The 17,675-nt window shown below is 30.7% G+C and overlaps 1 protein-coding gene across 1 annotated transcript; it reads left to right on the forward strand.

Annotated features, from left to right (window-relative positions):
- Window positions 1–1,371: 1,371 nt before the first annotated feature.
- On the forward strand, window positions 1,372–15,510 carry LOC143227392 (uncharacterized). The gene is made up of 8 exons (XM_076458843.1): window positions 1,372–1,428; window positions 2,543–2,638; window positions 6,673–7,044; window positions 7,747–7,881; window positions 9,094–9,253; window positions 12,318–12,477; window positions 13,767–13,956; window positions 15,185–15,510. Exons 2-8 carry the CDS (start codon window positions 2,590–2,592, stop codon window positions 15,508–15,510), a joined length of 1,392 nt encoding a protein of 463 aa, XP_076314958.1. The 5' UTR covers window positions 1,372–1,428; window positions 2,543–2,589.
- Window positions 15,511–17,675: the final 2,165 nt, after the last annotated feature.

Consider the following 17,675-nt stretch of genomic DNA (forward strand, 5'->3'; position numbering starts at 1 on the left):
TATAACAAGAAAAATATTTAAATATCCTTTGATAGACTGTTTGGGCAGAGTATTCATTATGAAACTTTGTAGAATGGACGGCATCTGCCTGTTGTGGAGACACAAGTGTAGAGGACGACGTTTCGAAAGTCTTACGCCTTTCGTCTTCAATATTTAAATATCCTTTAAATCAGCCACTGGTATTATCTCATAGTATTATGCAGATTGATATATTTCATTAAGAAATTACAAACTCCGATGTAATAAATGTTAAAATGTTCAATGTTACGACATAATAAGGTGTACAAGTTTAAATCAAATTCACAACCATTGACATATGCTTAATCTGTCCTTCACTCTAAGATTAGAGCGTTGTTTTAAACGATCAGACAGGCAAGCCGACTTTGCTTCCCTCTCACTTTGGGCTGCTAAATTTATAAATAAAAATTGACAGTTGAGCGAACTAGTCACGTCAAGTATTACTTTATTTATTTGTTTTTTATATATTCTCGAACATTAATTTTTGTTTGTACCGTGGTACAGTTTATACATCCAATCCGGCATCTTTTGAACTAAAACATACACCATTAACTCACGTTATATAAAGATACCATACTGACTTCCTTTAGAAAAGTGTAGTGTTAAAGAGAACAAGTTTCCAAAACACATATATATATATATCATCAACTGTAGTTTAGGTCAAGAACTAGTGTTTTATTCTTTCCTAAGCAAAGTGTACTATTTTGTTTATTTAGTGTTTCTTTCCTTAATAATATTGGTTATATTAGTTACTATATCGAATGTAATTGGTATTATTTTATTATTATACTTTAACGGTTAAGATTGATTTTTATTATAAGCTTAGGTGTTTGTATTTAGAACTAACCTAAATCTTCTCTAACATTGTGCGATATTTTCAGTTTATAGTAATAAAGCATCGCTAACAGATAGGGTATATGACTTTGAATGGACTATAGAAATTCTAATAAACAATACATACATCTCAATGTCACTAATTTCCATAAATAAAGAAATTATGAAAAAGAAGCAGAAGAAAAACTCAATTCCGAAAAAGCACAATATATTCCATAATCAATAACAGTATCAAACAACAATTAACTGCTTTTTTTATGTGTAATAAGTTTTGTATTCTAATTGTTTAAAAGTTATATTTTGGATTTCTATGGTTGTTAAAGATTAATAAATTATCATATTTTTTTCAATCCCGGTGCTAGCAGCTTTATTAATCCGTTACAAGCCTAGTTTAATCAGAATCTCATTTGTGATGTATATTTAGACTCAATAACTCTTTTTTTTTTCTTTTTCAAGTTTAAAGATCGAAACAAGTTTGCTCAGTTGTTATGTGTAGTTTATGAATTCAGTAGACGGAAATGTAAGGGCGTTTACGAGAATATCATGTTATATTCTCAAAAAACCTGCGAGTAGTCGGTAAGGCTGAAAACAATATTATATTAGTATTAAATGAAATGATTTTGATTATTCGAAAGAAACCGAAATTAAACCATAAAAACGAGCAACTGAACTTTCATTAACAACTTAAGTTTTCGAATTTTATTTAAATTGTACTTTTGCACTAAATTTTCCGATACAGTTAAAAGGCGTCTCACATGTGGTACAGAAAGAGTATGGTGTGGATGGAAGCTTTGTTTTAATGCTTAATGGTATATGTTTCATCAGAGATTGAACTGTGTATAAAATCAAGTTTAATTTTCGAGCGGTAAGCTGAATAAACATATAAAATCATAACCTAATTACCAGAATAAAAAATAAGTAAAATCTAGGTACAAGTTTTTCACAGTGGTTTATTTTACGTTTTTAAGCAAATCTTTTAAAAATATTTGAATTTCAGTTTTTAAGTTATCGTGAACATCTGTGTCAATATTTATCACCTTACATTTAATTAAATAGTTTAGAGAGAAAAAACGGAGGTTAATAATGATAAAATATAGATGTTTAGGCTATGTAGGAAGGTTAATAGATCAATCGTATAAACTTACAATTTATATTTTTGTTTTATCGTTACTAATTCTCAATGAATGTGTTTTTAAAATTGAATTTTTTTTTCTTTGGTATGTTACTTTTAGTGTTTTAAGGTGCAGTTAGGGTAGTGGTTCCCAAAATTTTGCATGATGCATGCAACCCTTTGCCTAGAAATACTTCCTTTGGAATGACCTTAATTTAAAAAAAAAAATTCTAAGAAATGATAATAATGCATTATTAAACTTTAATTAGTAAAATGAATGTGGATACAACATATTGAATTACTAAATTATAAACATATATTATTTGACAGAAGGATATGGAAGGAGAAGTGTAACTGATTTACTGAGCAGTTTCCCAACTGTAACATTAGATTTTTAGTTGTAGCTCTGTTTACAATCACCTTTCTTGAGTTACACTAAATAAGGAAATTTCTGATTTGTAGTGTAATTAAGTGTGATATATTTTTTAAGAATTGTCGTAATTTTATTAGTTTTATTCTTATTTCATATTAGGTAACATGCAATAAAATATAAAATAATTTTTTCTTTAAATTTTACAGAAAAATGATACTTTCAGAAATGTTTACAACCTCAACTCAAATATTCCATGACCCATACTTTGGAAAACCCAGAGTTAGAACTAATGTTTATTATAAGTATAAAAGATTTTGATGAGACATTCTGTTTGTTAGTGATTAATAGAAATGATTTCTTTCATACATTTGATTCTTATTATTTTTCATTCAGTAAGATTAAAATATGAAATTACCAAAAAATAAAAATTAGGTTTTGTGTAACAGTATCATATTAACTGTAAATTATTGATTATGTCCTCAAATTATACTGCTTAATAAATGTTTTAAATCAGTAATAAATAAACACAGAAGGTAACTGTGACATTTTGATGACTTTAACTGAATGCTTGTCAGTGTTAAATATTGTTTAGAATAAATATTCTCAGCTGTACTAGCCACGTTTCATGTTTTATACTGATGCATAGGAATCTGAGAGTTTGTATTTGAATCATATATGAGGGTTATTTCTAATTCATCAACTTTTCAGTTTGATTTCTTGTTTGTAAAAGTACAGTATATTAGACTGTGTTTGGTGATCATACTTTACTTATTAAAAGTCATGTAGACTTGTTTCAAGTCCTCAGTTTTTCTATTTAGGTATTTAATTTCCACTTTTACATTTCATTTATGGTGTAGGAAAGTTAATTAATCTTTTATAAAGAACCTATGCAATCCCAAACTGTTACTCTAGTCTGCTGGAAGAACAGTGCTATACTTTTAAAATCAACAGAAGAGTTGTCTGTAAAGATTATTTTCTCAACCATAAATGTCAGCCATAGCTCTTTTTTCATTACAAATTCAGTAATATGAGATACATAAATTTTATGCCACATTAAAACATGAAAAAATTTGAAAACATTCCTGATTGACTTGTATCAAGTCATAAATTGTAAACAATGTCATAAAGGAAAGTTTAGAGTAATATTAATTTCATCATGGTAGAAACTGGTTTTGAGTTTTTAATCCATAATTTTTACTCTTATTATTTATCATCATTTCAGATTTAGAATTTGCAACTCCTCATATTGTTTCTGTTTATCAAAATACCTAACTAATAATTTTGTAAAATTAAAATTATCACTTGTCAAATGTATAAAGTAATTTTTTCTCAGAATGAAAGTCATATAATAATTTACAAATTATAATATGGCTGAATATATCACTGGCATCAATTAATGAACCAATTCATTACAAGTAATATTGTTTTATCATTGTGAGCAATGTAGTTGAGTTATTATAAGTAGTATAGTTTGAAGGTTATATTTAATTAGGTATACTCATTGCTAGGTATGTGTGCTTAATTGTTTTCTATACAGGTGGTTTGTTTTGATCAGAAATAAATGTTTTTAGTAGTTGATAAAAGCAAATCATATGCAGTTTTGAGAACTACATAGCAAGACTCAGAATACATGTGGTATTTTAGTGTACCATGTGCTTCTTTTTTTTACATATGTGGGTTTTAAGCTATTTTTCTATTCTTTTGAGGGAGGATATTGCTAATTGTGACACATTAGTGATGTCGAGAAACCAACTTGTTGAGAAATTTATATGCAAAACGGCTTGTTTGGGTTGAGAAAATATTTTACATAGAAGAAGCGAACAACGTTTCAACCTTCTTCGGTCATCGTCAGGTTCACAAAGAAAGAGGTAACTGACCGGAAGCTGACCACATGTTTGAAAGGGGTTGTGTTACTGTGTGTCGAAATGTAGAGGGCGGTATTAGATGTGACACATTGTGTAAAGATATTAACATCAGAGACCTTTAACATTTTTTAAGGTGACATCTAGGGGTTGTGGTGTCACCTGTGTTGAGATTGACCAGTCAAGTGGATAACACTTTTCTGGTCTTGTAAATTAAGGAACATAGCATTTGGTTATCTGGCCTTGTACATCAGTTGAGTAGTATTGTCCACAATGTGGTCATCACTAGTCTGCCCTGTGACCTAAAGCCAACTGTCCTATGTATGTACACACACTGTTTATTTTTGATGCTGAATAAAGTGTTGTATCACACATTGTGTCCAGCCTTGTTACTTTTGTTTTCACCAACTCAGTAAGAGATTTAGTACTTTTTGTAATCTATATCTGTTATCTATCTGATGTAGCTCTGCAGATGATCCAGTTTACCACACATGTGAAAGAAAACTCAAGAAAGAATTGTCTTTAATTCAAAAGTATAGCAATGTACAAACTTAGTTTCAACAAAGATGGATCATTACGAGAGAATAACATCCTGATTGTAGGCTTATAGTAATGTGTAAACTCAGCTTCAACAAAGATGGATTGCTATGAGAAAGTAACATCCTGATTGTAGGCTTATAGTAATGTATAACCTATGAGAGACTAACATCCTGATTGTAAGCTTCTGATCATCTCAGGCATTTTATGTTTGCTATATCCTTTTATCTCCTGTTGAACCTTTTAAACTACTGATCTCCATTACCAGTATGGGAAATTCAATATTTTAAGTCAGTCACCCTGTTATATAGTAAAACTGAAACCTTGTCTTGTTTTAACCAAACCTTTAACTTGTGTTTTCTCACCTTGATGCCTTTAGAAGTAAAACTGAAACCTTGCCTTGTTTGTAAGATGTTAGTTGCTTTATCACTAGCAACAGAGCACTGTTTGATGGCTTGTTACTTACCCACCAATTTACCAAGATTCATTTCTTCAGCCATGCTTTTAAATGTGTTCCATGTATATTAAGCATGTGATGTAAATGATGATAACTCAGATGCATTTCCCTGAACTTGCTGTAATTGAAGGACATTTTTCATCTGTTTTTTCCAACTTACTAATTGATCTAAGTTAATTTGTAATATTTAATACATCTAGAAATACCTAAAACTTTAATTATATAGTTATCAATACCATAAATGTAAGTAAGAAAAAGAAGATGCCCAAGAAGTAATTATAAAGACACTTCATTAGTAACAGGTCCAATTTGACTGGATTCTGGTAATAACAACCATTTGTGCCCTCTCATCCAACCACCCTACAATCAAATTAACTAGTCTTTACCAAACTCCCAGTATTATAGCTTTCACTAATAATCCATGTGGCACTTTACCAAAGTCTTTATGCAAAATGAATTGCACCAAGTCCGTACACTTTATGTTGTACAGAAAACAAGAAACATCTTCAGACAAGAGGGAATCATTAATGACCATGGCTGTATTTAGATCTCAGATTGGTAAAGTAATGGAGCTATGAGTTAAAGGTTTGTAATTGAAAAAAACAAAACTGAGCCATTATATGAGCCTCAACATAGTGGCTATTAATACTAACAGATTAGTAAGGCAACAATTCTTCCTTTTAATGAATCTGTATCTACTTTCTCTTATGATGTTGTTTTTCAGTAGATGATTTTATCAAGTTTTGTTTATCAGACAATAGAATATTTTTTCCTGCAAAAGTAAGACAACGATAATACTGATCACATCTTCCTTCAGAATATTTATATCAGTATCTATTTTGAATACTTTTGTTATTAATCTTACAAATTTAAGAGAGACAGTTGAGCATTCCAGTTCTTAGACACATCTGTTATTGTATAGGTGAAACCTTGATATTTGCCTGAGAAAAGTTGAAGACAGAAGATTTATCTTTTGTGACAAATTTTAATCATTGCACACTTTCATTTGTATCATTTAAGAAATGATATGAACATTTATATCTTAAATGTTAACCAAAGTCTCTAAATGCTGATAGATTGTGAACATTATCCTTGGAAACTACAACAAGTAAGAAACTAAGAGTTATAAACATCTAGTGGATTAAGGAAGTATCATCTGTGTTCCACAGTTTTTGAAGTTGAAACATGTTATACATTTAGTCTTTAATTTTGAAAGTCAAACTGTATAACATGTTTCAACTTCCAAAACTATGGAATATAGACGATACTTCCTTGATTCACTGGATGTTGATAACTCTTAGTTTCTTACTTGTTGTAGTTTCCAAGGGTAATGTTCACAATCTGTCAGCATTTACAGACTTTGGTTAATATTTAAGAATGAAGGTTTTGTGTTTTGTCAGAGTGATTAAACCAAATTTTTCATCTGAGTGTGGTTTTAAAATGAAGTAATTGTTTGAGGAGAATTTTCATTTATTTTTAGAGATGGACATCTGCAGTTTACCAACAGAAATCCAAGAGAGAATTTTAAGTTTCCTTGATGGTCAGTCTTTAGCCAGAGTTCAGCAAGTTTGTCATCTTTGGTTTCATCTTGTTCAAAATCTTTCAGAGGTAGGAGAAATTTGGAAGAACTGCTGTTTTAGAGAAATTGCTATTGATGTGTTAAGAGAATTAGTAGGTTGTAAAGAAGTTACAAATAAGTGTGGCTTTCCTGTTCATGAAAAATCTTTGAATGTCAACTGGAAATCATCTTACCAGCGTTGGTTCACGGGTGGTGCCATATCTCACTGGCCATACTGGATCAAATCCTTTCCATATTTTGACAGTATTCCTATAACTTGTGTGAAATTTGCAGGTATGATTAATAAAACATAAGGCATAAGAGTAACTAAGTCTTTTTATTATTGGAATTTAGCTGCTGGTAGCATGGGCATGATATAAATTTTATATTAATAAATGAAGCAGAATATTTAAGTGTCAAGGCCCCCAGTATGTGTTTTATGAAAAGCATGTTCATGACACTTGTGTGGTGTTTGACACTGTTGAAAATCTACAGAATGATAAACTCTCATTCTTAGACTTTTTTTTTGTAAGTGAACAGGATAAACTTACCACTACAGTGTATCATGTGTCAACTTTAACTGAAATTTACTCACATTTTGAAAGTTTCAATCCTTCAGTTACTAAAAAAATTTGGTTAAAACATACTATATGGAGCATATAAGTATCTCTAAATTGATAAGTTCAATTAAAAACAAATCTAAAATGGAGTAAGTTAAAATATTACTAAATTTTGTTTATTTATGTTGGAAATACTTTTTATGGTGTGTACATTATTGTGGATCATGTTTCACCTTATTTCTTCTTGTGGATCATGTTTCACCTTATTTCTTCTTGTGGATCATGTTTCACCTTATTTCTTCTTGTGGATCATGTTCCACCTTATTTCTTATTGTGGATCACGTTCCACCTTATTTCTTATTGTGGATCACGTTCCACCTTATTTCTTATTGTGGATCACGTTCCACCTTACACCTTATTGTGGATCATGTTCCAGGTAGCTGTATAATTACTGGACATCGTAATGGGAACATTTGTGCTTGGAACTCTTTATCCGGAGAGTTGGAAAATCTAATTACAAATCACCTAGCCCTTGTGACCGATATTGAACTTGTAGATATCTTAAACAGAGGTAAGGAAAAATACACTTAACACAATTATATTCTTGCTAAAGCTATCTTATGCATGAATAAAACAAAGCTAATGAAATATTTTTATTACAGTAAATACACTTTAAAAATTCTTGAAATTGTTTCATACAAGTTTAATAAAATTTATTTAGTTTAAAAATTATTTCAGAGTATTTGATACTATGAAACTGGTTATGTTAGACCTTTTTGGTAATTTCAACAGAATTAGTAAATGGTAAGAGTCTAGAACAACAGGAAAACTTGAAAAACAAATTTTGATGTGACTTTTCTGTTTCATTAAACGAAAATAGGAAGTAATTAATAAGTGAAAATCACATAAAATGTTAAATTAATGAACTATTTGGATCATCAGATATGTCTGTTAAAAGAAATACATTTTGTGTGTAAAAACTGTTGTTAGTGTTTGTTAGAGACCAACTAGTATTATAATCTGAATCATCAGATATGTCTATTGAAACAAACATTTTGTGTGTGGATTGTGTTGTTAGTGTTAGATACCAATCTGTATTATAATCTGGATCATAGTTTCAGTGTTTACCTTCATGTGCTTACTTATGCTTCATCAACTTGGAAGAAGTTTTTCACATCATAGTGGTAGTTGTAACAAAGTGAAAGAAGTCATGTATAGTAGTTTCATTTTATATTGCTTTCCTTTATTAACCTCCTTGTGAATATTGACTTGAAAGGTTAAGGTTTATTGTTGAGGCATTTTTCCACCTATCATTGACATCCACTGTTTTTGTTACTGATCCTGTAAAATCATTCTAATCAACATGTTGAAGTGTTGTAATTGAAAACTGAAATTGTATATGTATTTTTTATGGTTCATTAGACGTTATTCTGTTTGATAATGTGACTAGGTGTAAGTACACTACTGTGTTGGAGAGTGTTGTATAAAATTATCTTATTTATTAAGCACAATTCATTAGTAAATCTTTATTTTTGATGAAATAATTAAGAAGAAGCATAAATAGATTATTTGAACATGTACATAAAAATGTACAGAGACCACAAAAGAAGAGATTACAACACCTAAATGGACTAAAATATACATTGATTGCTGTAGAGAATTGAAGTCCATGTAAGATTTAGTTTTGAGCTGTTGGGGTAAGAGTACAAAATATGTGATGTTAAATAAACAGATATTTTGTATTGTCATTTATTGTTCAATTTTGAAACTTGTTTCTTTTGAGGTCCTTACAATTTAGGAGAAGAAAGACTTACCCATCATCATGTTATATCAGTATCTAAGGACAGAACAATTCATGTTTGTCCAATTAAAGAATACAACAATGGCACAGAATCTAACAAAGTTATCATTTATCAACACAGCAACATTCTAGAAACTGTAAGGTATGTTATTTTATAAATAAAGTGAGTAGAGGTTTGTTCACATAGCTGTAAGTGTGCATTAAAAACTCAGTAGTGTGAATGTAAGTCTTGTCTGACGATGTCTCAACACATTATCATTAAAAATCAGAATTTGTTCACTGTAAAAGTTGCTGTTATTGTATTTTTTAATTATTTGATTGGTCTTATGATTCATTTAAAAATATTTTATTTTTAAAAGTGATTATGTTATTAGTCTAACCATTAGATGCTCGGGCTTAGTCTTTGAATTTCAGGTTTGTATTAGCAAATATTTGGTGAATAATTTGATTTTTTTTCAGTACATCTTTTTCTATTCATTGTTTATATTAAAATAGATTCTATTTCAGAATTCATTAACTCTAAACCCATAATTTTTTGCATGTTCTGCCTGAATTATTTTCATGATTTACTGATGCAGTTGAACTTGTATTAAATAGCCACATAAGGAACTGTCAAAAATTGAGTGCTTAAGACAGGTGGTCAGTTGAATGATTTTTTTACTTCAAACAAACTAATAGCATAATTAAAAATATTAAAATACATGCATAAGTTACATTTAATTATCACAGTTAGTACTTTAAAGATTAAAATTAAAAACACGTTATTGAAAATTCAATACAGTCACTTAACTGATGTTTGACTGCACAAAAGAATGAGATTTTTTATCTTAAAACGGAAACTGCATCTGTTGCAACTTCAAGAAGTTCTGTATAGCCATGTTTCAAGGAGTGGTTCTTTGTTTCATCTGCAGCATTTCCACATTTTGACAATGTCACGTCTTCTTCATGTATCATTTTATCATCATTGCTTACATTTAAGCACTCATCAGTTCTTGAGCTTGTTGACAAGGATTTGTTGGTATGGATGTTCCAGTCAGTGGTGGATGGGTCCCCTGAGGTTGCCAACTGACAGCCCAAAAGCAACAAGTTCCATGAAACTGCAACCAACACATTTGCAGGCTAGCTTGACCGTTAAGATTGGCACATCATCTTGAACTTCAGACTCATCACAGTTGTTGAAGTTGATCATCAACATACTTTCACGCTGGATTCTACCAATATATAGAACTGCTTCACAATATCACTTCTGTTAGTTTGGTTGTTTGTCCAAGTGGCTGAGCTGCAAACATAATTGAAAATGAAATAATTTTTACATTTGATCAGTGTCAAAAATAAAATAAATCAAACAATGTAAATTGTTCAATTTCAAGAACACAAAGATTTGATAATTAAAATGTGTTTTAAAATTTCAGAAAAAATATTGTTCCAGTCATTTTCTAACTTTCAGCTTCACAGTTTGTATGATGCCTTGATCCATTGGCTGTTGGAAACATGTTGTTTTGAATGTAGATTTACATTGACTGTTTTTATGTTCTGGTGTGAAGTGGCTTTGTATACAAAAAAGAGTAACATTCTGATTTATGTTTCTGTCCAAGTACCATACATAATAATAATAATTTTAAAAAAATGTTACCTCTTCATGCTTTGTTGTTGTTGTGTTTGTAGATTACAGGCAGACTGGAAATTTTCAAATTCTTAAAAGCATTTTGTTCTTTTGATTTAGCAATAATGATTGGCTTGAACTTTTCTCCAGTCATTGAAGCACATACACACAGACAGTTATAAGTTTGGAGGCCTTTTCATCAGCACAGTTTTCATTTTTCACATGAAATGTTTTCATTAGTGTGTCTTGAAAAAAAAACAAAAAAAAGTTTAATTCCTGTTCAGGATACTGAGTGGTTCATAACCTTCATATTTTGCTAGTTTGTCTTTCCAATCTCCCACAACAGTTGGATTATAACCTTCACATTTTGCTAGTTTGTCTTTCTGACCTGCCACAACAGTTTAATTATAACCTTCACACAGTTGTCCTTGTTTGATTTTCTGATCTGCCACAACAGTTTGGTTAATATTACCTCTTTGTCCAGATTGTGAACCAAAATAAATAATGTGCCTCTTTAAAAACACTGGAGCCATCTGTTAGAAGTCTTAAATTACAGTTTGTTTAACTGATAAGCAAATTTAAAAGCCTTTTTTTTTTCATATTAAATCTACAGCTAGTTAAATCCTTGAAGAAAGTTGATTTGTAACTTCATTACCTGTAGAATGTCTGTCATTTTGTTGACAATGGAGCATTGCTTTCATAATCAAGAATTTCCATTTTTCTCTTCAAAATATTGTAGGTTTGTGTTCTTCCCACTTGAAATTGCACTGCTGATTTTCTGGATTATGATCCACTTTTTGCTAGTTCTAAAACTTTGTATCTCATCCAAAGTTAATACTTTGTGATTAGAAAAGGTTCTCTTACATAAAATATTGTCTTTAAAACAAGATCCTAAGTAAAGTCCTTTTAAAATATCTAAAAACATTTACTTTAGTCTAAAACAATTGTTTGAGCAAAAATAAAAGTTTGATTAGCAGTGCTTACTTTCCAAACAATGGTTGGTTTTGACAAGTATATTGGTTGTGTGTTTAGTAACTGATATTGTGATGATGGCTTCAAGTCTCTCACAATACTCAAAAGAGAGTGATATCAACAAAATCACACAGAATCTCAATTAAATGTAGTTTCCAGTGTAAAAACATGGGTCCTTAATAGGATAATATGGAGTGTGTTGGTGAATAGCTAGTGATGGCTGTGTTAGGCAGTTGATCACTTATTTAAGGGTCAACATACAGGAAAAGTTATTGAAGATGACCACATAAGGCAGAGGACTGCTTAATAAAGATGGACACTTGGGCAGGTTTCACTGTAATTATAATTATATATAATTATCACCATATATTTAAAATTTCGCTTTTCTTAATTTTGTCGATAGTAACATGGTTTGTGTTAGCTTTCAGCCAAAGAGACATAAACATCATCAAATGCTGTCTGTCCAAAAGATAAATTGAGATTTTTGGTTGGACACTGTGATTGTTCTCTTGGTTTAAAGAGTTAATTTATTAAGAAATTGTTTTTGTGAGCTCATGTATGTGACATATTAGTTACTTAATTTGGTTCAGAATACTGGAATGATACTTTTTGTTTTGTTTCTTTTTTACAGAGTTTTTGGAGAATGTTTTGCAGTGAACTGTATAGATAGTACAATGTCTGTCTGGCACATGGCAGCCCCTTCTGATCCATTTGGTATGATGACAGTCTCCCTTAGAGTTGTTGTACACTGTCCCATCCAGATTAAATGGATGGGGTTTTGGAGAGATCAGGTGAATATGTTTCCATGAAGCTTTTCTTAGCTGTAACTAATAAGATGAGAAATTAAACTCACTTTTCATTTTTGTTTCAGCAACATTTTTTTTTAATGTGATGGCTGAATACTTCAGGTAAGTAATGTGCAGATCTTAATTTTCTTTCAATAAAGGTAGGATAAGGATTGTGATTTATAAATTTTAATATCTTGTTTTACAATAAACTTTTCAATGATACATGAAACCTTTCTCAGTATTTAGTTATACAATACATGACAGAAATATATTTACCAGTTTGTTGAAACATCCCATGATGCAACATCATTCTGTTATTGTACCAGCCATTTTGAGAATATATGTATAATTATGTTTGTTTGGTGTTTATTCTGTCTTGGTTAGATGTTCAGTAATGTGTAGTTATGTTTGGTGTTTATTCTGTCTTGGTTAGATGTTCAGTAATGTGTAGTTATGTTTGGTGTTTATTCTGTCTTGGTTAGATGTTCAGTAATGTGTAGTTATGTTTGGTGTTTATTCTGTCGTGATTAAATGTTTAGTAATGTGTTGTATTGTTTGGTGTTTATTCTGTCTTTGTTAGATGTTGAATCATGTGGTTATGTTTATTCTTTCTGTCTTGGTTAGATGTTGAATCATCAGTAGTTATGTTAGGTGATTATTCTGTCTTGGTTGAATACTGAATCATCTGTAGTTGTGTTTTTTTGGTGTTTATTCTGTCTTAGATGTTGAATCATGTGGTTATGTTTGTTTGGCATTTATTTGGTTTTGGTTAAATGTTGAATCATCTGTATTTATGTTTGTTAGGTGTTTATTCTGTCTTAGTTAGATGTTGAATCGTGTGGTTATGTTTGTTTGGTGTTTATTCTCTCTTATTTTATCAGGTCAAATGATATTTGAAATTTCAGGAAACTAATGTGAATATAAAGAGTTAATTACACTTTGTTTAATCCAATTGTGACTTGCTGCTGTGGGAATGCATTCATTTAGTAGAACTGAATCCATTTGTATCACATACATGTGCATCTCTCTCACATGGAAAATAAAATGTTAAATTGTTTCTTTACAGTAGTTAATAGTAAAACGTCCAAAAGCTTGAAATCTGACTTGAAAACAGCTACATACACTTTTATATTGGCTTTCACTACAATTGTTTTCCTGATTAAGTGATTGGCATTAGGCTTGTCACTATTTTTAATTGAAACAAATATGCAAAATTAATTTAATCCAAGTAAATATTTTTTTATAGACAACCTAAGAATATTTTAACTGATGTTTTCTCCATGTGACTTCAGATTATATGCTTTTGCCCAGATGGATCTCGTCGGTTGTTTTCTTTAGAAGAAGAAGATTGGTTACTGACTTCTACTAATAGTCCCAATTTTTTCCTACTTGATAAATATTGCATTCAAGAAAGGGAGTATCATGGTTTGGTTATTGTTCACGCTTACGTGTTGAGAGAAGGAATAATATTTCTTTTTACAGGTAAGAGATTACTAAATATATAGTGTTATTTAGTTGATCAATGCATTTGTTTAACTTAAATGTAATGAACTATGTATACACTGTATGTATGAAACAGTGATGTGGAAATCCATTTGTGATCTTAGGAAAAACATGGCTTCAAAATGTCAGTTTTATAAAGTAAAAACGGGCCCAGCATGGCCAGGTGGTTAAAACACTTGACTCGTAATCTGAGAGTGGCAGGTTTGAATCCCCATTACGTCAAATGTGCTTGACCTTTCAGCCATGGAAGCATTATAATGTGAAGGTCAATCCCACTATTCATTGGTAAAAGAGTAGTCCAAGATTTGGCAGTGGGTGGTGATTTCTAGCTGCCTTCCCTGTAGTCTTACACAGCTAAATTAGGGAAGGCTAGTGCAGATAGCCCTCGAGTAGCTTTGCGCAAAATCCAAAATAAGTCAAACAAAACCAATAAAGTAAAAAAACCCTAGAGTTTATGAAAGGTTTTTTTTTTCATCAGAGGCAAACTGGAAATTGTAAGAGAGGGAGAAGGAGAAGATTGTTTCAAAGCATATTCGATACTTTACTGAAATAACTCAGGGTTATCTGCATTGCAGTTGAAAATTAACATACTTAACCCTTCTGAAACTAGGAGATGATATAATCGTGTATAACAAAATATAATCTTTATTAAAAGAATGCTGATAGCATTAACTGGACATATCTCTCACTGAATGGGAATAATAAATATAGAAGTACCAGACAAGTGTGATGTTAATTATAGACGTATTATTTACTCCTGATGAAGAAGAGACCATGTGATTAAACTTGAATTGTCTCTTGATTAACTTGTCACCAATACATAAGCAAAAAAACTACTGTATAATAGGTTTTTTTATAGATAAAGTATGGTTAATTGATGAGGTTCTCTAAAAAGTGAGTTGAATCCAAGAGTGCTAGTGAAGAAGGAACAGCTTGAAGAGTAATTGTTGAGCCAGTAATTTGCAGTTAAGAATAGTTATTCAAGGCTATTTGAAAAGAAATGAAAATGTACTTTTTGTACATAAAAGTCTATTAAAGTAATGTGAAGTGTGGAACTTGATATCATTGAACAATGTATCTCACATAATAGTTTAGATATATATTCATTACGCTTCAAATTTCTGCTCACATAATTATTTTCTCTGTTAAGTGCATTCTGAAAGATGCATGGTTATTGTAACTTGATATATTTTTTTCTTTCATCCAGCTGACCACCTGATGTGCATTTCTTTAGACGGACAGACTTATAGTGTGTACAGAACCACAGAAGCCCTACATAGTTATGTTGTTTGTGTGGCTCTAAATGGGCGTTTATTAGCGCTAGGAACAGAGAAAGGAAGTGTTCATTTTTACAAGGTCAGGCAGTCAAAGGATATTTTGCAGTTAAACTTAAGTAAGCCAGACTGTTCTGTAAGCCTGAGTGAAGCATCTATAATTGCAATAAATCTTTCTGTTGATTCCTTAGTCCCTGTAGCTGTTGCCACAACAACAGAAACAATATACACTATTAGATGGTTTTCCAAACCACAATAACACTGACAAAGATATTGGTGATATGGACCTGAAATGTGTACTAAATACAAAGTTGTATAAAAACTAGCTATAATTTATAGAATATCATCAAACATTGTAACTAGTGTTTCTCTCAGCATGTTCTTTTATAACAAAACCAAGAAAGAAAAATGTCTTTACAACAAAAGAGAGTTTACTCGAAGGGATTGTTTTGTATGTAAATATGAAATGTCTTTATTAAAGTATGTGCTACATGAAAAGTCTAATTAGTAATATTTTTCCATTGGATAAGTTAGTTTAAAAGCAAATAATGAGATATATTTAATTATTCTCAAGATATAGAACAAAAACAAGTGTTTGTGGGTCAGTACAGAATATGGTTAAAATAGAAATATTTTAAAAGAAATGTCTAAATGACTGAGAGGGAGTGGTTTACTTGACAAAGATTTCACCTTTTAATTTTTAACCTAGATCATTTTAAAACAATAGTGATTCTGATTTTTTAAATATATTTTTAAAATCTAGCATTGTCTAATATCTTAATATCTAAACAAAATAACAAGTGTTTTCTCTAAAATTATTTAAAATTATGTGTTGAGAACATGTGTAACTACTAATACAGCTAAGGTGTTACTTACAAGTGTAACTACTAATACAACTAGCATGTTAGTTATGTGTAAGTACTAGTACAACTAGTGTGTTAGTTATGCATGTAAGTATCAGTACAATCAGCATGTTAGTTATGTGTGTAAGTACCGGTACAACCAGAGTGTTAGTTACGTGTAAGTACCGGTACAACCAGAGTGTTAGTTACACGTGTAAGTACCGGTACAACCAGAGTGTTAGTTACACGTGTAAGTACTGGTACAACCAGAGTGTTAGTTACACGTGTAAGTACCGGTACAACCAGAGTGTTAGTTATACGTGTAAGTACTGGTACAACTAGTGTGTTATGTGTATGGTTATATAATTAATGCATTGTGTACAATGAACTGGATAGCAACTACTTATTGTAGAAGCATTTCCAAAATTTTCTGTCTTTTATCTTCAGATCATTATGTCATCATCATTGGGTTCTTGGTAAGTGTTTCAGTCTAAGATGGCCAAGGGCTTAGTAGAAACCTTGGAAGATAATTAGGGCTACTCAATAAGTATGTATAAACTGTTGCAGGTTTTTTATAGTGTCCTTGAGAATGTGTGGGAACTAGATTGTTTATCTGTCATTGTGAGTGGTGGAAAGAATGCATGTGATTGTAGCCAGTGGTAGCTTTCTTCTAATTCTGCATCTCTATTTAGTGAAGGTTTTATGTTAATGTAGAAACATTCTCTAATTCTTCTTCCAAAATTTGTCTGTGTTGGTTCTAGTTTAATCTCAGTTGGCGTGATGTCTTATAATGGCCAAATTTTTTTTTTTATGTCTTGTTTTGCTGTTGTGTTCTTTTAATCTTTTCCTGAGTTGTTTTCCTGTTTGTCCAGTGAAACCAAACCTCTCTTGTAGAAAACGGAAAGTTGCCACAAGCTAAGGCCTTCTTCCTTAAGTATAAATCCACAGAAGCATTCCAAATTTGGTATATCTTACACACAAACCCTCATGTCAACATGTTCTAAACTTGCAATTTATTATATCAAGTTTAAGTGAATTAATATACCAAATTTGGAATGCTTTTTCCTAAAGTATAAATCCACAGAAGCATTCCAAATTTGGTATATTAATTCACTTAAACTTGATATAATAAATTGTAAGTTTAGAACATGTTGCCATGAGGGTTTGTGTGTTAAATGTTTAAGATTATCTACAGTGCTGAAAACCATTTTGTATCTCATTATTGTGTGATTCAGTGATACATTCTGGGCTCTTAATGACACTCTTTCAAAGTTGTTCACTCTTGAAGAAGCTGTTTGTAACAAGCTTAGCTTTGAAAATTAGCAAAATAGTGATTCTCTAATGAAAGTTAGTTTTTTGATTTAGTCCAGAAAATAAAATATCTCTCTAAATCATGCAGAGGATCTGACACGAGTAATTTGTCCAGATTTCCACTTGAAAATAAAAAATGTAAAATGGGCGAAGTTTCATTAAACGTAATGATCTGTTGCATTTGTACCAAAACAAGAGTTAAAGAAATCTACACACACAATAGATACAATGTTCAGAATATTTGGATATGGAAAAATTTAAACATTCTATA

The sequence above is a fragment of the Tachypleus tridentatus genome, chromosome 9, assembly GCF_004210375.1.
Source record: "Tachypleus tridentatus isolate NWPU-2018 chromosome 9, ASM421037v1, whole genome shotgun sequence".
NCBI lineage: Eukaryota > Metazoa > Arthropoda > Merostomata > Xiphosura > Limulidae > Tachypleus > Tachypleus tridentatus.